Source organism: Oryx dammah, unplaced genomic scaffold (assembly GCF_014754425.2).
Source record: "Oryx dammah isolate SB20612 unplaced genomic scaffold, SCBI_Odam_1.1 HiC_scaffold_11077, whole genome shotgun sequence".
NCBI classification, from domain to species: domain Eukaryota; kingdom Metazoa; phylum Chordata; class Mammalia; order Artiodactyla; family Bovidae; genus Oryx; species Oryx dammah.
In genome coordinates this window covers 5176099-5195647 of record NW_024080471.1, presented here as the reverse complement: position 1 = coordinate 5195647, position 19549 = coordinate 5176099, and the positions used below count along the sequence as shown (strand labels likewise).

Sequence of the window (19549 nt, the reverse complement as noted above, 5' to 3'; positions counted from 1 at the left end):
TTTGACTGCTTTAGATACCTCATGTAAATGAAGTCATACAGTATCTGTCTTTCTGTGACTGACTTATGTAGCATATTGTCCTCAAGGGTCATATGTGTTGCAGCATTTGTCAGAATTCACTTCCCTTTTAAGGCTGAACAATATTCTGGTGTGTGTATATGCACCACATTTTGTTTATGCATTCATCCACGGATGGCCAATTAGAGTGATTCCATCTCTTGGCTATTGTGATTTATGCTGTTATGAACATGGATGTGCAAATAGCTTTTCATGACCCTACTTTCAGTTCCTTTGGATATGTGCTCAAAAGTGGGATGCCTAGTGGTTCTGTATTTAAATTCTTGAGGAAAAAAAATTATTGTACTCCATAGTAGTTGTACCATTTTACAATTCCATCACCACTGCACAAGGGTCTCAGTTTCTCCATATCCTTGTCAACCATGGTTACTTTCTGGTTTTTTTTCTAGTAGCCATCCTAAACGGTGTGAAGTGATATCTCACTGTGGATTTCATGTCCATGTCCCTGATGCTTAGTGATGTGGAACATCTTTTTATATGCTTATTGGCCATTTGTCTATCATGCTTAGAGAAATGTCTATTCAACTTCTCGGCCATTTTTTCTTTTTCTTTGATTGGGTGATTTGCTTTTTTGTTACTGATTTGTAGGAGTTCTTTATATATTCTAGATACTAAGCTATCTTCAGATATATGATTTGTAAGTACTTTCTCCCAAGAGTTAATTTTTAAGATGTTTCCACTTGCAGCATTGGTTGAAGTATTCTATCTTTATATTCTAAATAGCATTTTTAGTATTTTATTTTAAATAGTATTTTTTAATGGAGAAGAAGGCTAATGGTTTTAGCATCCTTTCTTACAATAAATGCAAATTTCTCTACCTCAGCACTATTGCCAGTGCTCTGGGTCATATATTTTTTTATTGTAAGAGTCTGCCTTGTGCATTGATGGGCGGTTAGCAGTATCCCTGGCCTCCACCACTAGATGCCAGTGGCACACTCCACCAGTTGTTACAACCCCAAATATCTCCAGATATTGTCTGATGCCCTCTTGGTGGTTAATCATACTGTTTGACAACCAGTCTACTAAGTTAATTATATGTTTATGTTTGAGATAGGAAGAACATTTTAAAGTTGCTTATTCCTAATCCTCTAATATATTTCAGGTTTTTGCTTCGAAGAACAAAGCCAGATTATAGCACCAGCCATTCTGCAAGACTCACTGAAGATGTCCTTGCAGATGAGAGGGATGACTACGATTACTTGATGCAAACATCCACGGTATGAGGTTCCCACTTTGGACATTTCTTTCTTTTTTTTTTTTTGGACATTTATTTCTGTTTGCCAGTGATCATGGTTTGCATTTCAAACAGTTAACTTTGATTCAGATCAGACTCTGGTCTCCTGCATCGTAGGCTGATTCTTTACCATCTGAGCCACCAGGGTAACCCACTATTTTGCAAGTGTATTTTTAGAATAATTATTCACTTATATTTTAGGGACCAAAAAGTTGAAAGACATGTATTTTCTGAGGTGATTGTTGTTGTTTAGTCACTAAGTTCTGTCCGACTCTTTGTGACCCCATGGACTGCAGCACACCAGGTTTCCCCATCCTTCACTGTCTCCCTGAGTTTGCTCAGACTCATCTCCATTGTGTTGGGGGTACTTTCTAACCATCTCATCCACCCTCTTCTCCTTTTACCTTCAATCTCTCCCAGCATCACGGTCTTTTCCACTGAGGTGGCTCTTCACATCTGGTGGCCAAAGCATTGGAGCTTCCGCTTCACCACCAGTCCTTCCAATGAATATTCAGAGCTGATTACCTTTATGATTGACTGGTTTGATCTCCTTGCAGTCCAAGGGACTCTCAGAGTCTTCCCCCACATCACAATCGAAGGCATCAGTTCTTTGATGCTCCGCCAAAGTTCAGTCATAATTGAACTTATGGTCCGACTTTCACATTTGTACATGACTACTGGAAAAACCATAACCTTGACTATATGGAACTCTGTTAGCAAAGTGATGTCTCTGCTTTTTAATATGCTGTCTAAGTTGGTCAAAGCTTTCCTTCCAAGGAGCAAGCATCTTTTAATTTCATGGCTGCAGTCCCCGTCTGCAGTGATTTTGGAGCCCAAGAAAATACAATCTTCCACCGTTTCCACCTTTTCCCTTTCTATTTGCCTGAATGATGGGACTGGATGCCTATATTATGCAAGCTGCTTGAGGAAAAATAGCACCTAAGGGCACCCTCAGTCCTGGTTTTGCTGTCCTCTTTCTTGGCAACATTTTAATTTGCCACCTAAGTTTTCCAAGCACCTTGTGTAGTTTCCTTCATCTCAGTGATGTATCTATAAGACCATTTATCATACTTTGTTAGATGTCAAGTTGTGCTGTCTGCCATTTAAAAATTTTAAAACACTCCTCATAAAACTCCAAATGGAAAAAAAATATGTAGCTGTGTCCCTTGTAAAGTTCCCCGTGTTTGAACTTGACTTTCACATATTAGATCTGAACCATTTCAAAGTGATTTTAAGGGGTGATTTTAAGCATCTTATATTAGTGTTAGGTAAGGCAAAGCATATTTAGTGTATAAAACAATATGAAACAAGTCTAAAACAGGTATGAAAACTCTAGAATAGATTAGTGTTCTTGAATAAGCTTGAAGAATTCAAAGCTTACCTGCCTAATGGACTGATGATTTTATTATGTAAACATTATATATAGATAGATATAGATATATCTATATATAGATATATAGATACACACATACATACATATATGTATTATACATACATATATATCACCATACATTCATACTTGAAAGTATTTTTAATAAAAAGGTCCAGATCATCTTTGCTCAAGATAGTCTTGTCTCTTTTTCCCATTATTTCTGAAATAATTTCGGGTCTCTGTTTCAAGACTTTTCTTATTTTGCCACATCAGTCCTTTGTGCCCATATTGTTTGTTTTCTTTTTACTGCTTTTTCTTTTTACCAAGTTATTTTTCCTTTTACTGCTTTAAGCTTTGAGTTTTGTTGCTGTTGTTATAGCCTAATTGAATATACTATTATTTTATTTTTTAGTGAAGTATAGTTGATTTATAATGTATTAATTTCAGATGTACAGCAAAGTGATCCAGTTATACATATATATATTGTATTTTTCAGATTCCTTTCCATTATAGGTTATTATAAGATAATATAATTTCCTGTGCTATACCGTAGGACCTTATTTTTATGCATTCTGTGTATAAAAGCTTCTGTCTGTTAACCTCAACTTCCCAGCCCATCCCTCTCCCAACCCTCCCCCATGGTAAGCCCCAGTCTGTTCTCTGTGTCTGAGTTTCTGTTTTTGTTTCATGGGTAGGTTCATTTGTGTCATATTTTAGATTCCACATATAAGTGACATCATAAAGTATTTTTCTTTTTCTTTCTGATTTATTTCACTTAGTATGATAATCTTTAGTTGCATTGATGTTGCTGTAAATAGGTCAAATGATTTTAAATAAAGACATATCTTCTTAGGCAAGTTAAAGGCATTGAAAGTCAGAGTTTTGTTTCTTTTTGCTTTGCCAATACTTGGTGTTGCTATCTCGACAGTACTATTACTCAGTGAGAATCTTTCCTGGACAAGAACCTGCCAATGTGTGGGTGGGCTGGATCACATCCGATTTCCATCAGTATGATACAGGCTTTGACTTGGACAGAGTTCGTACAGTGACCGTGACTCTGGGCGATGAAAAAGGAAAGGTGCACGAAAGGTTGGTTTTTCCTCCATTTTTTGTTAGATAAATGATATCTAATAAAAATGTTGATGAACCTAGGCATCGTTTTCACTTGGATTTTTATACCTAAAATAATATTCTATTTATAGGAACAACATAACCAAACCATTAATGTCGGTATCCTTTTTGTTATTCAAACAAGCCAGTAAGGAATCTGAGTATATTACAAGTGCAAAATCATATAAAGTAAGAGCATTGTATCTTTTGGGGGCACTAATCATATGTTCCTTCAGGCGGCATTGCACATGGCTAACGACTCGGGTTGCCATTACTTAGCCTTCATTCCAGGAATTAAGAGACAGGTGAATGTGAGGCATTTAGCCTGTGGTCTGGTCTGTATCTTGGGAACTGGTTAGGTGGTGGGGAGAAAAACGTGAAGACAGTGTGGGCTAGTGGATTAGACCAGATGGACACATTTGAACTCCAACTGAGGAGCAGTGGATTCTTTCCTCAGCGTTGCCATTGACTTGCTGTGTGGCTTTGGGTAAGTCAGTTACACTTTCTGTGCCATCCTTTCTCATTTGTAAAACAAACGAAACTCAAACCAAACCTTCAAAAAAGTGAGGAAGGCTATCTTCCTTGCAGAATAAGACAAGAGAAGACCTGGCTGGTTGCGTCTGCCCTTTGTGTCCATGCATCCTCTCTGATCTGCTGTGATGGCTCTCATAGGAAGAGCCTCTCTTCCCCTAGAATATTACTTTTCTTTCCTACCTGTGTCATTATTTTTGGTGACCGGAAGCTCCCTCTCCTGCCTTCAGGTTGTAACACTTGAACTGCAGTGAACTTACCACTGGAGACAGTGGACTTAGCAAAAAATCCGCCAATGAAGAGTACTGTACATCAGTAGGGGGCCCAAACTGCCTTTTCCCAGGCATATTCTGATGGATATATATTGATTTTCATAGATGGGGACAGTGAAAGGAGATAACTCAGAATAGGGATGTGATAACATCAGCAGTCCCCAGACCTTTTTGGCACTAAGGACCAGTTTCATGGAAGATAATTTTACCACGGGCCAGGGGTAGGGGATGGTTTGGGAATGATTCAAACACATAATGTTTACTTGTGCATTTTATTTCTATTATTATTGCACCAGATCCACCTCAGATCACCAGGCCTTAGATCCCAGTGGTTGGGGACCCTTGTTATCTGATTGATGATTTTGGTGTAGGAAATACAGGCTAAGGAAGGTTGTTGAAACTTATGTAAAAAGGGCATAGAAACACAGCCAATTTTTGATTATTCAGAAACTGACTTTATCTCGGCCTGTTTACTCTTTTCTTACTGCCTGTCTGTATTTGACCTTTCTTCTAGCCTCATTCACACATGCACTGTCTAGTGGCAGAGAAAGAAAACAAAGTAAAACTCAAAGAATTTAAGTTTGCTACCATCTCTGATAAAGGTTTTGGTGAGCTTGAAACTCAGGTGGGGTTTATTGTTAACATCATGGATCTGGTGCACATCCCAGCTTAAGTCTATTTCTCATAACAGATCACCAGGAATTATCCAGTGGCTTAATTTTAGCCAAAGTTTACATCTGTTGCGTCATTGACGGCTCATGTAGAATTGCCTAGGACTCTATAGTGTCTGGAAATGGATGCTTCTTATCTCAGAACAAGTGGTTTAAAATAAAAACTTTGAGAAAGAAAATTACCAATTGGGATGATTATTACATACTTAAACTTTTTTGAACCTCAGAAAAAGGTCCAGTTTGGTTTGAGTTTTTGGAGGGAAGGTGCAGGTCAGTTCTTAACCTTGGTTCTTACCATTTGACCTGTCTTCATTAGGTGTGACATTGAGAGACTGGAAGACCTGACTCAGAATGTCCACTGAAGTCGGTGGAATTTTGCTCAGAATCACAGAATCAGGCCCACTGTGCACCTGCCTCATTTCAGCATGAGCTTGTTGCTTGCACAGCATAACTTAGGTTTAGTCTGCCAGACTTCCAGGCTTTCCCCACTGTCTTTGCTTGTACAAAGATAAATATGTCTTTTTGCAATTCAGCATCAAACGCAGCAATTGCTACATGGTGTGTGCGGGTGAGAGCCTGAGCCCGGGGCAAGGACGCAACAACAACGGTCTGGAGATTGGCTGCGTGGTAGATGCTGCCAGTGGGTTGCTCACCTTCACGGCTAACGGCAAGGAACTGAGCACCTATTATCAGGTGTGTGGTCAGGGATGACCTTGTGCCTCCAGAGAAGAAACCTTTATCCTCGTTAGAGAGGAAAACACATTCTGCAATACCAAAAAGTAGATTAGAAGTTGTGGGGTCTTCATGGTGGTCCAGTGGTTGAGACTCCATGCTGCCAACAGAGGGGTACAGAATTGATCCCTGGTTGGGAACGAGGCTCCCACGTGCCATGTAGAATGGCCAGAAAGATTTTTTAAAAAAGCAAATTAGAAATTAGAAAGACATGAGGACACAAATGACTTGATTCTGTATTTTTACTTCTCTTTGAATAATAACCGTGCCACACGTCCTTCAGAGGAAGCAGTATATTTCTCCAAAAATGTTCACACAGTCCTGAAATGAAATACTCCAAACAATTATTGAAAGAGAATATCCATATGAGAGGAAGGAAAAGTCTTTTTCCATAAAAGTGTCCTCTAAGTGTTATGAAGAAAGTATATTTTCTTTGTATTTCTTCCTTTATTAATATTATGAAATTTATTTGCTTATTTAAGGTGGAACCAAGCACAAAATTATTTCCTGCAGTTTTTGCACAAGCTACAAGTCCCAATGTTTTTCAGTTTGAGTTGGGAAGAATAAAGGTAAGAAAGACCCATTCCTGTTATTATATTTGGGTTATTTTTCATTAGGAAATAGCATTTACTTCTTCTTAAATGAATTCACTTCTTTATTAGTACTGATATTAATCATATAAATCACTTTCTAAGAAAAATGTTGCCATGTTTAAAAATTCTGGTCACTAGGGCAACACCATTAATTAGAAAGGGTTTTCTTTGGTCATCATAAATAAATTATTCAATAAAACTAGGCTTACATAGAACACGTATGCCACATTATATACAAGTTAGTAATCATTGAACTCACAGGTGAGTTAGTGAGTGGGGTGAAAGGCTGGAAATGTGCTACCTACTGGTAAGTGCTAGAAGAGTGGCAGGTATTGAGTACTCTGGAAATATAACTGAGAAAACAGCTAAGTAGGATGGTGTGGATCAGGTGCAGCTAAAAGAGGAGGTAACATTTAGGTTGATTTTTAACAGCTGAACAGCAGATCTTAAGGTATGTTTGCTTGGAGAAGACATTCTCTACAGAAGGTGAAAGAATAAAAAATTGAAGGCATGGAAAATGCTACAGCTTAAGGAATTCAGTGTTACTGTATTAAAGGATGCTTCTGGGATGTGGCCAGAGATTAATATGGATGGAAGATAGACCAAGTTCAAGTTGAAACAGCTTTAACTGCCACACTAAGAAGTTGACATGTATTTCATAGACAGTGGCGATTCACTGGAAGTTTGAAAGAAGGGACTAAGTAAATCACACCTGTTTTGGAAAAACATGTTGATAGTAATATGGAAAACATCTGCTCTTATAAAAATGAGAGCAGGCAGTAATAATTAGATATCACAATTTGATTCTATCCATGTGGGAGAAGAATGATAGATTCATGAAAGTCATAGAGAGAGAATGATACATGAGAAGATGTTTTAGGGGAGAAATTAATTGAGTTTGTCAGTAAATTGGATTAATAGAGTTTGTTGAACTGGATTCATCACTCAAGGAGAAATGAAGAAGTTTTTATTTATTTTTTTGTGGAGGGGGAGATGTTTCTTTTTTTTAAATTAAAGTATAGTTGATTTACAATGTTGTGTTAGTTTCAAGTGTATAGCGTATCACAGTGATTCAGTTATACATGTGCATATTCTTTTTGAGATTCTCTTTCTTTATAAGTTATCACAAAATATTGGGTATGGTTCCCTTGCTATGCAGTACATCATTATTAGTTATCTATTTTACATATAGTATTGGGTATATGTTAATCTCAAAAGGATTAATTTAAATAATTTTAGTTGGGCCAGATAATGGATACTAATACAACAAGCAGAAGAGCCTGTTGAAATTTGGAAAAAGGAATTTAGTTGAAATTTGCAGTTGCACACATTGAGATGCTGGGCACACCTCACAGTGAAATTAATAGACAACTTTACCATGCTGGCTTGGTTACCTTGGACATGTTCCTTAAACTGTGTGAACTCAGTTTCTGCTTTTGTAAAAGGAGATTCCATAGAAAAGCCATAGAAAAGTCAATATAATATGGACTGAAGGAATCTGTGACTTTGGTTAAGTAGGAGGGCTTTAGTGACCTTTCAAAAAATTTCAATAAAATGATGGAAGAAGCTATGTTATTTGGTTCAAGATTATTCAATTCATAGTATTCAAGTTTGAACATGAAGGAAAGACAGCAAGTTTGGACAATTGAAAGAAAGTTAAAATTTGACAGAAAAATAGTAGTTTCTCAGAACTCAGACTCTAATATTGGTTTATTTGACACTTTCCATTTTTCGCTATAGATATCACATACTGGATGGATATGTCCAAAACAGGACTGTTGACCATCACTACCCACCTCCTCCTGACCTGCCTAAGTCCTCCTGTCAGTTAATAACTCAGACCCCAAACCTTAGAGTCATCCTTGGCTTCCCTCCTTTGCATTCTGCATCCCAGTTCTATCCCCCAGCAAATCCTCCACCTGCTGACCACCATCAGTCCTCCCAGTCACCACACTTTTTCCATCAGTATCATTTCCCATCTGGATTTCTTCAGTAGCCTCTAATTCATCATCACCCATCTGTTTATCCTAGAACCAGCTGAGTGACTGTCATTATTTTAAAATGAAAATCAGATTATGTCACTTCACTGCTCAAAATTTCAGAGGTCTCATGAAGGTTCACAAGTTCTAAACCACCTGACATCCTGTTGCCCTCTGACTTCATTTTCTCCTAATCTCTCCTCTTTCAGTTCACTGCAACCACACTGTCCTTTGACTCTTCCTCAGACTTGCCAGGCAAATTTCCTCCTTGGGTCATTTGCATTCACAGATTCCTTTGCACAGAAGTTTCTTTCTCTACATATCCACATGGTTCTTCTTTGGATTTTTCTTTAAATGTCTTCTCAGTGACACCTATTCTGATAATTCTGTTTATTATTGCTGTCCTGCATTATGATTCTCTCATCTTCATTCTCTTTTCCACTCCATGACTTTTTCCCTAATAAACTATTTAATTGCTTATTTTGTTTGCTTTATAGCTCTAATAAAAAATAGAAGCTGTATGAGGGTAGGAAATTTGTTTTGTTCACTGATACATTCTCAGTGTCTGATACATTCTCAGTGTCTGATACAAGTGCCTCGTTTCTCTTCCCCATTAGCAGAAGAGAACAGGAAAGTAGCTTGAGGATAAAGAAGTGTAAATAATGCAGTAGAGAAGATTCTAGAGGAGAGGGAGAGACCAAAGGTAATGCAGAAAGATGAGTTTATTATTTTATTGGTCTGGAAGAGGCAGGCAGGGTGGTATCATGGTCAAAAATGAATCATTAAGCTTTGGCAAAGTAGAGACTTTTCTTTCCCTGAGACCAAAGTGCAGGAATTGGGATGGCTGAAGGTATGTATTGGAGGTGGAGGAAGGTGGAGAAAGAAGCTGTGTTGGTTCATACCTGGTTAATTCTCTTTCCTTATTTAGTAGCCATGTTTATCTGTTGAGCTGTCTCTGGTATTTTGTTGGTTACTCAAACCTGGCAAACCTGATGATGAGTGAGGTGGTAAGTAGTTTAAGGATGAATGAGGCGGGTGACAAAGGACAGACAAGGAGAGAGGAAGAAAGCCAAGTGAATGCGATCCATCTTTCAGGACCTTTGGATGAAAGCAGCTAAAGCCTTGCCAGGTGTCCTGAGGACCTAGCTTTGTCAAGATGTAGAACAGATACATGGTTATACTTGCTGCTCTTGTGTTCTCAGTGTATCACTTAGTATGGGGGAGAAAAGATCCTCAAATTTTCTCTGCTGGTCCTTTCCGGAACAACTCAACCCAATTTGTTAGTTTTTGTATTGACTCTGCTCAACACACAGTGTATCTTTCATTCTCTCTTTCCTGCACAGAACTCTAGTCATCACTTTTTTGACGGCAAGGAGTGTGTTATCCATTCATTCTTTTCTGCTTTCCCATTTCCTAGAACGTGATGCCTCTCTCAGCGGGATTATTCAAGAGTGAGCACAAAAATCCTGTACCTCAGTGTCCCCCGCGTCTCCATGTGCAATTTCTCTCACATGTCCTGTGGAGCAGAATGCCCAACCAGTTCTTGAAGGTAGATGTCTCTCGAATAAGTGAACGCCAGGGCTGGCTGGTGCAGTGCGTGGAGCCTCTGCAGTTCATGTCACTTCATATCCCAGAGGAGAACAGGTCAGGCCCAAGCATCCCTTACTGTCTAATGGGGACCTATCAAATTAGACCCTGGCCCAGGAGTCAGGGGCGCTGCTGGGGAAATAAAATGGGCTTTATAAAATGCTACTATCATGTGGCAAGGCATATATTGTTTTGCACATTCCAATTTTCAGTCTATATCTCAACTCTTTGCTTACTGAAAGAAAATGATTCTATTACAGCTAAAGGTTTAATAGTCTGTGATTTCTTTCCTCATTCTTGTTTTGCTGATGAGAAAACAGCAAGTAAAAATTCAGACAGGTACAGCCACCATCTGAGTTAAGGCAGCAGAGTAAGAGAGGATCACAGAATTGTAAGATAATAGAGAGGGAACCAGAGAAATCATTTCTAAGTGATTTCAGTAAGAACCTAGAGTGTAGATACTCTGTGTTGCTACAATGAATGGGTTTATATATTTTAATCATCAGCTAGGCTGAGTGGTGAGTTAACAGTCTTCTTGGGAGACTGAAGAGCCCAGCTAAGATATATGGGAATCCTCTAGTACACTTTGAGGGAAGACATACTCAATCATTTCCAAGAGTGAGGTGCTAGTAGCTGGGCTCAGCAGATATGTGGTTTCCTGGAAGCCTAGGTGGTACACGGGTAGGTAATGACTCTATGAGTCAGAATGTGGGGTCTGGAATAAGTCAGCAGCATTGCGTCATAGTGGCTTTTGACAGAATGCCTAGGACCTGAAAAGGACACAGTGGATAAGTATGGACAGGATGACAGGGCATCTAAAGATAGTGACAAGGCCTAATGATAAAGAATCACAGATAATTGCTCATTATCTAGTGTGTGCTAGGCTGGGTGCTGGGTGAATACTAATAAGCAAAGTGTGTAACAGCCCCTGTCCTGATGAGATTATATTACAGTCTCACCAAGGGCACCTTTGGAGATGAATGAGTAGCTCCTTGATTATGAATGTATCAAATTTCTACGTTTAATGCTATAGTGTCGTCCATGAACAATCTATGTAATTTAAATAGTTTTGAAAACTTAGTACCTCTAAAGAAATTATGTGCTTTTAAAATAGACTCTCTTCTAAAAGGAATGACTTGACTTTTGGCATATTCTGGCCATATGTTCAAAGTTTAATTGCGCTGAAAGGTGATGATGCATGGCAGGAGCAAAATGATCTGATGTAAACTCAAGATTCCCAATAGAAACTTTCCTAAGTGAAAATGTATAGTGTTTGTTTGATGATGGTGGAAATAGGGTGGCACTGGGATGTCTGGGTCTGTGAGGGACACATAAGTAGGCAATTATGTCAAAAGAATTATCTTTCTGTTTCACCTACTGACTGGTGAAATTGACTGACTTGTGACTATTATTCGTTTAATAGCTGATCCTAAAGTCAGAGACAAGTCAGCCTAAGGCAGTTTTCTGGCTTCTTGAAGCTGGTTAGCCAAACTGGAAAAGGAGATTCCACATATTCCAAAGAGTGTTTAAATTCTGAGAGGAGGGGAGTCCCCCGGCTCAACTTGAGACCCAGATATCTATTAATAAAAGTGATGCCCAGAATCTTGGGGCAACGGGGCATGAAGAAAGCTCCATGCACTATTTTCAACATAAAATAATATCTGGGAGAAAATTTTTTTAATATCTAGAATTGATTAAAAAAAAAAACTGTGCTGTCATCAAACATACCATAAAAAAATAATTAAAAAAAAAATCACTGTAGGGACTTCTTCGGTGATCCAGTGAAGTGAAAGGGCCACTTCATGGGGGCCCAGTGAAGGGGTCACAGGTTATCTATCCATCCCTGGTCCGGGAGCTAAGATCCTGCATGCCAGATGGTGCAGCCTAAAAAATAAATAAAAATAAAACAACAACAACCACAAAAAAAAAAAAAAAAGCCATAAAAAGGAAGGGGATGCAGACAATACAAGTAGATGTTTAAATAAACACTTACACATGGTTATTTAAGTGTCTGTTTCTATAACTCGTGAAACCTAGGAGATAGGCAGTCTTCTCCTCTGATGGAGAACCGTTTTCAATGTCCATGGTTAACCTCTCCCGTCTCCAGATCTGTGGACATACTGGAACTAACAGAGCAGGAGGAACTGCTGAAATTCCACTACCACACTCTCCGGCTCTACTCGGCTGTCTGCGCGCTCGGGAACCACCGGGTGGCCCACGCCTTGTGCAGCCACGTGGACGAGCCGCAGCTGCTCTACGCCATTGAGAACAAGTACATGCCCGGCTTGCTGCGCGCCGGCTACTACGACCTGCTGATTGACATCCACCTCAGCTCCTACGCCACCGCCAGACTCATGATGAACAACGAGTTCATCGTCCCCATGACCGAGGAGACGAAGAGCATCACCCTCTTCCCGGATGAGAAGAAAAAGCACGGGCTCCCGGGCATCGGCCTCAGCACCTCGCTGAGGCCGCGGATGCAGTTTTCGTCCCCGAGTTTTGTCAGCATTAATACCGAGGGTTACCAGTATAGCCCGGAGTTCCCACTGGACATCCTGAAGGCCAAGACCATACAGATGCTGACAGAAGCCGTGAAAGAGGGCAGCCTTCACGCCCGAGACCCCGTTGGAGGCACCACTGAGTTCCTCTTCGTCCCTCTCATCAAGCTGTTCTATACCCTGCTCATCATGGGTGTCTTCCACAATGAGGACTTGAAACACGTCTTGCAGTTGATTGAGCCTAGTGTGTTCAAGGAAGCCGCCAACCCCGAGGAGGAGAGCGAGGTGGCGGAGAAGGAACCCTTTGTGGAAGACTCCAAGCTGGAAGGAGCCGCTGAAGAAGAAAACAAAGGGGGTAAGAGGCCCAAGGAGGGCCTGCTCCAAATGAAACTGCCAGAGCCAGTAAAATTGCAGGTAAACAGAGGAAAAAGATGGCAGTGAATTCACAACCTGTTAACAATGATCTTGGTCTCTTTCTCTGTGTGTATTTGTGTTTCTGGGTAATTTTATATTTCTTCATAAACTTAACCAGCTTCTTGTTGTACTTGGGAACATGCCCATCTAATTTTCTGGCATTTGGAATCTAATCAGGTCAATTGACCATAGTTAGTAAAAGATACATTTCAAATTTTTGTCAGGGCAAACTTTTCTTGGTCAAGTACGGGTCTGCCTGTCACACACATATGTGATGTGGCATGTCACTATTTCTCTGAACGTGTGTATGTATATTGGTGTGTGTGTGTGCATGTGTGTGTCTGTCTGAAGGGAGCACAGGAGATGGGTTTTTGTCCTGCCAGTGTTACAGAGCCCCAGCTCATCTTCTTCCTGTATGACATTCCAATAAATTGGGAGTTGAGGTGTTGGAATGAGGAATAGTGACTGTATTCAGAAAGTTCACAGGCTGAGAAGATGGTGCATTTGTGTTCCAAAGAACCATCTTGCCCAGGTTGGGATGTTAAGTTTCTTTTTTAGAACGAAATGGGAGAGATGTGGAGGTTAAGTAAAAAAGGTGTTAAGTTATAGCAAGTATTTCCTGTTTCTGGCCACATTTGGGAGACATGTGGGTGTGTTAGTCACTCAGTCATGTCCAGCTCTTTGCGACCCCATGGACTGTGGCCCGACAAGCTCCTCAGTCCATGGGATTTTCCAGACAAGAAAACTGGAGTGGGTTGCCTTTCCCTTCTCCAGGGGTAGAACCTGTGTCTCCTGCATTGCAGACAGATTCTTTGCTGTCTGAGCCACCAAGGGAAACCCCGTATTTGGCAGGGGATATATTAATTTCTTCTTTCCTGCAGCCCTTCACAGATGGGCCTGGTCGGGATGTTTCCTGTGAGCATAAACAAAGATATTTGAGCTTAATGTTCAGGCATAGGAGGCAAGGACCCTGAAGATGGGCTATTATGTACACTGTAAGCCTGGTATCCCGAACCCCCTGTGAGAAACTGGGTCACACAGCTGGAGGTGAGAGGCCAGCAAGCAAGCATAGCCTCATCTGTATTTACAGCTGCTCTGGATCACTCACTTGCATTACTGCCTGAGCTTTGCCTCTTGCCAGATCAGTGGCGACATTAGATTCTCATATGAGTGCTTGAATCATCCCCAAACCACCATCCCTACCCCATGGGAAAATTGTCTTCCACAAAACTGGTCCCTGGTGCCAAAAGGGTTGGCACCTTTTACAGTTAACTTGTAGCAAGAACAATGGCGTGTAAAGGTTAAAGAAATGGATCCAACATGGAGTCAGATTTGTTTTTCCCTATTGCACTTCTCCTTGTTCATTAGCAATTTCCTTGTGTTTCTCCTTGTTTCTGCAGCTTCACTGGCATTCTGTGTCAGTGTTACACTGACATTCTGTTGGAATGCCTGAAACACAAGGCTTTCGTATCCTTTTCTGCCCCAACCTCCACCCTTCCAACCTTAGGATAGTTGTTCACCAGTAGGTATGTCTATTCTCAAATGGCAAGATTTTACTTCCTATCTATGTTTCTAAGGAAACAAAGACCGTACCTGCTTTTTGCTCATCCAGGTGTCTGAAAGACTTGTTCCTAATGCTGCTTTGGTTCAGTTCAGATGCTTCCATTAATATCAGTTTGATGCTTACATCCTTGACTCCCTTTTCTGCTCTTCCTTCTTCAGTCAGCATTGATTGACATCTTCCTCTGATCCGGGCACTGGGTGCTGGCTCAAGGAAGATCACTGTCCCTGGGGGAAATACATACTTATTTATGTATTTCTGTTAGAATATCTTATAATTAATCACATTAAATGCTTGGAAGGAAAAGAATGGATTTCTAGAAGAATGAAAATTTCAACTGGAATACTGTGAGAAAGGTGAGAGGAGGCCTTTCTGAGGCCTTTTAAGCTGAGGTCAGGTTGATGAGCAGAAGTTCAGCACTTGTGAAGAGGAGGAGAAGAGTGCTTTAGAAGCTTGTTATAAGGCTCTGAGGCAAGAAGAGACCAGTGTGGCTGCAGCTGGATGAGCTGAGGAGGGAGGGTGAGATAGGCAGAAGGCAGTTGATACAGAGTCTAGCTCTTTGCTAAAGCCAGCCATATGGTAAATTTTGAATTTTATTCTAAGTTCAATTAAAACCATTGAAGAATTTTAGCAGAATAAGTCTATTCTAAAAAATCTCAACATAGTTGCTGTGAGGAAGATAGATAAGGGAGTAAGAGAGGGTGGTCCAGAGCCTACCTAGTCAGGAGGCTGACATGCAGGGTCAAGGCTGAAAAGACAGTGTTTCCACTGGAGTAGGACAAAGCAGGTGGAGAGAGGGGCTTAGACCCTAGGGCCAGCTTAGAGGTAGCATTGACAGAAATGGCTATATTTAGGATGGTGGAATACGAGGATTTAAAGTCCTCTAACACTGCTGTGCATTTATATCACAGTTGGTATAAAGTATGTTTAAATATTTCCCAAAACTTGGGCTGAACATTCTCTGGAAGGCATGTTTCTATGATGCACTGTATCAGTTAAAAATCCTTTTGGCTTCTGGTAAGAAAATACCCAACTGACTATTTAATGAATAAGCAATGAACCACTTAGTTAATGTACATTCAGAGTCTGGAGGTAGACAGTTCTAGAATGAATGTAGTAGTTTAATGGTGTCATCAGGAACCTAGACGGTAATGCCTTTCTGTGATCCGCAGTTTATGGTTTTTATCCTAAAGTGTGTTACCTCCTTCTTCCATCAGCGATAGTGCCATTAGCCAGTTTTTGAAAATAGGATATTCTAGTCTTTTGTTAACGGTGAAAATGCTTTCCCAGAAGACCTCTTGCAAACTTTTCCTTATCTGCCTCATTTGCTATAGCCCCTCTAGCTGCAGAGGAGGATGGCCAGTAAGTGTTCATCAAAGGAACATCAAAGGGTATTTGCCATTTGAGCTTAGACAAATTGTATTTCATCCCCTGGACTGAGCACACTGCTGTCTACATAAAATCAGGATTCTGTTAATACAGGAGAAGAGTTGACAACTAAGTGTGTCTGTCACAAATTTTGATTTGATATATATTAACTGTTGAAAAATTCAGAAATTAAACTTGGTGTCTTTTTAATCATCTCTTTAGATGTGCCTGCTACTTCAGTACCTCTGTGACTGCCAGGTCCGGCACCGGATAGAAGCCATTGTAGCCTTTTCAGATGACTTTGTAGCCAAGCTCCAAGACAATCAACGATTCCGATATAACGAAGTTATGCAAGCCTTAAACATGTCGGCTGCACTCACAGCCAGGAAAACAAAGGAATTCAGATCCCCGCCTCAAGAACAGGTATAAGAATGAATGGAAAAGTCTTCCTTCCTTACTTTGGGTTTTAGTTCATTCATATTTGACACGTTGCAGAATTTTACCAGAAGTTGCAACTGTATTTTTTTCTCCTGTTTTTCTTTATACTGGCTAAGTTCATTGTGTCAGTATTCATAGGTCTCACCAATAGAATCTACTTGGTTAGTTTAAACAAGTGAGAGACTTATTAAAAGGTATTAAGCATATTATGGACCCTTGGAGGAAGCCAGGGTGCCAGATTCTGGAGCTCTTCAAGTAGGAAAAGTATCCAAGCGCAGGGGGGTCTTTCACCCCAGGTAATAGGAACCCTTGACAGGTTCTAAGACTTAATACTCTTCATTTTCTGTCTCCTAGAAGAACCCCATGTCCCTGCCACCAGTCTTGCAGGAATATTGATCACCTCTTTGTGGGTCTTCCTCTGGTTGCTCACCTCCAAACCCAGGTCTCCCTAGGGTGCAACCAAGTCAGAAGTCTATGCCTAAATCCAAGAATGAGCTATTCTAGGGCTGTAAGCTTTCTGGCATCTGCCTCAGGATGGGTCTGTGACTGTGACAAATTACCAAAATGTATTGAGTTGGCCAAAATGTTTATTTGGGTTTTTCCATAGGATGATACAGAAAAACCCAAATGAACTTTATGGCTCAGCCAGTAGCTATGATGGTCAAAAGGTATAACTTATACAGATCTCATCTTCAATATCTTACCTTGCTCTTTCCCTCTGTAGCCAAGATAGCTCTGAATGGAGGTACTTAGGGAGTAATGGAGTAGAATTTATCTTTTTCTCATCAGAATGTAAAATCTTTGAGGGAAGGGACATGGAATTTTGTTCATTGCTGTAAATAACATTTATTGAGCAGAGAACAAATCCAGCTTCTCCCAGAGTAACTCCATTTGTGAAAACACTATTGGGAAACTTCTGCTTCTGAAAAGATGGAATACTTCTGCCTATTCTTCCTTCTAAGTACAACTATACCCCTGGACATTACACAAAAGGAAACATAAGAAGACTATGAAAGACAGAGGAAAGAGTGGCTCTGGAACTTGTGAGCTGAGGAATGACACGGTGGTGAGTGCCCTGGGTTATTATTATTATTATTTTTGCCTCATCTGTCACAAACTTGGAGCTAAAGAAGCCAACAACTCAGAAACACCAAGAAAAGCCTCAACAAGTACCTTCTCTGTCTAGCCAAAGAACCAGAAAAACTGTTTTTCTGGCAAGAGAGAAAACTTGTAGGTAATGACCATGCTACTCCAGCCGAACACCGCAGTAAACCTGTGCCACCCCCCCCCACCCAAACCAGCAGACACGGAGTGGAGAGCTTAGACTTCTGCTCCTACCAGGTTGTACACAGGTGCTCTAGCTGGGGCCCGAGGAGCTGAGACTCTATCCTGGTTGAGTGGTAATGAGGCATATCCCTTCCGAAGGGTCAATAAGGCCACAGAGGGAGGCGTATCAAGGCGCTCTTACCCTTTCCAGCCAGGGTTGTGTGAGTCCAGGTCCACTGTTCCCAGCCTTACCCAGCAGAAATGAGGTCTCCTCTCTCCTTCAAGGAGGTCAAGTGGTGAAATGGACTTGTACGCCACCTAGCAGTAATGGTATTGGAAGAAGTCAGAAGTTTAAATGAGAAACAAAGTCTCCTGGTTTAGTTGCTAAGTTGTGTCCGACTCTTGTGATCCCACGGACTGTAGCCTGCTAGGCTCCTCTGCCCATGGGATTCTTCAGGCAAGAATACTGGAGTGGGTTGCCATTTGCCTCTCCAGAGTCTCTCAGTGTACTACCAAAAATGTTCAGATTTCAGTTAAAAACCACTCATCACACCAAGATCCAGCAAACACTTGAAAGAAAAATGGTAATCAATAGAGACCAACTCTATGATGACAAAAATAAAAAAGTTTCAGCAAAAACAATGGAAGCTACAAAGAAGAACCAAATGGAAATTCTACAACTGAAAAATCCAATGTCTGAATTAAAAATCATCAATAGATGGATTTAACGGCACAATGGAGGGGAAAAACAAAAAAAAATTATTGAACTGAAGAGAGAATAGATGTTATTTAGCCCCCAAAATAGAAAATAACACTGAAAAAATAGAGCCTGGGGTACCAGTGCAAATATAGCAAAAGGTCTAACATTTATGGCATTAGATTTCCAGAGGGATAGGAGAGAGTGAAATGAAAACATTCTTGAAAAAATAACGGTTGAAAAGATTTCAAATTTGGCAAAAGGTATAGAGATTCAAGAAACTGAGTAAACTCCAAATGGGATACACCCCAAATCTAAGTCAAAGCATATTGTAGTCAAACTTCTGAACATGAAAGAGAAAAATCTTGATAACACCAAGAAACAAATGACACTTGGAAGGGAAAAACAAGTCAAGTGACAACGAATTTCTTCTCAGAAAATACAGAGGACAGAAGGAAGTGGCACGGCATTTTTCATGTGCTGAAAGAAAAGATCTGTCAACCATAATTCTATATGCAATGAAAATATCCTTCAGAATTGAGGGGAAATCAAGATTTTCTCAAATGAAGGAAAACTACCAGAATTGGATTATCCTGAAAGAATACCTAAAGGAAGTCCTTTAAACAGAAAGGAAATGATAAAAGAAGAAAATTTGAAAACTCAGGAAAGAAGAAAAAATGACAGACAGTGAAGGAAAGTTACAAGGCTCAGAATAGCCTGGAGTTAAAACTCCCCTCCAAGTCCTCTCTACCGTTATGCAAAACAAGGAACTCTCTTACCAGATGGAAAAAAATGGACATGAGGGTTGATTAAGCCTAGCTCCCAGCTGGTCCCAGCTTCTGGCTGATCTCTAGAATTCCTTGCCCCAGCTGTTTAAGAGATAACTACTCTGAACAACCTTGGAGAAGAATGGGCCCCCTTAAGACAGCAGATTTCCACATATATGCCTGTATATACTTACCCTTTTCTTGGGTTAGTGCAGCAGCTCACCAATCTGACTGCTGCCCCTTCTCGCCTCATTAAAGGTGATCTGTTCCTGTAAAGTGCTGGTCTTGTTCTTTTTCTGAACCTTGCCTTCTCTAACTCCCTTACCCTACAGAAAGTGTTAAAATAAGGGTAAATACATTTTTTTTTCTCCTCTTGAGCCT

The 19549-nt window shown here is 40.3% G+C and overlaps 1 protein-coding gene across 1 annotated transcript in view; it reads left to right on the top strand.

Moving 5' to 3' along the window:
* Window positions 1-19549, top strand: part of LOC120860476 (ryanodine receptor 2-like) — an 804098-nt gene that overhangs the window by 538365 nt on the left and 246184 nt on the right. Inside the window, exons 32-38 of the mRNA XM_040236295.1 lie at window positions 1181-1295; window positions 3613-3773; window positions 5802-5961; window positions 6483-6569; window positions 9990-10216; window positions 12267-13071; window positions 16223-16423. Of these exons, the coding sequence (XP_040092229.1) occupies window positions 1181-1295; window positions 3613-3773; window positions 5802-5961; window positions 6483-6569; window positions 9990-10216; window positions 12267-13071; window positions 16223-16423 (1756 nt within the window). The remainder of the gene's footprint in view (window positions 1-1180; window positions 1296-3612; window positions 3774-5801; window positions 5962-6482; window positions 6570-9989; window positions 10217-12266; window positions 13072-16222; window positions 16424-19549) is intronic.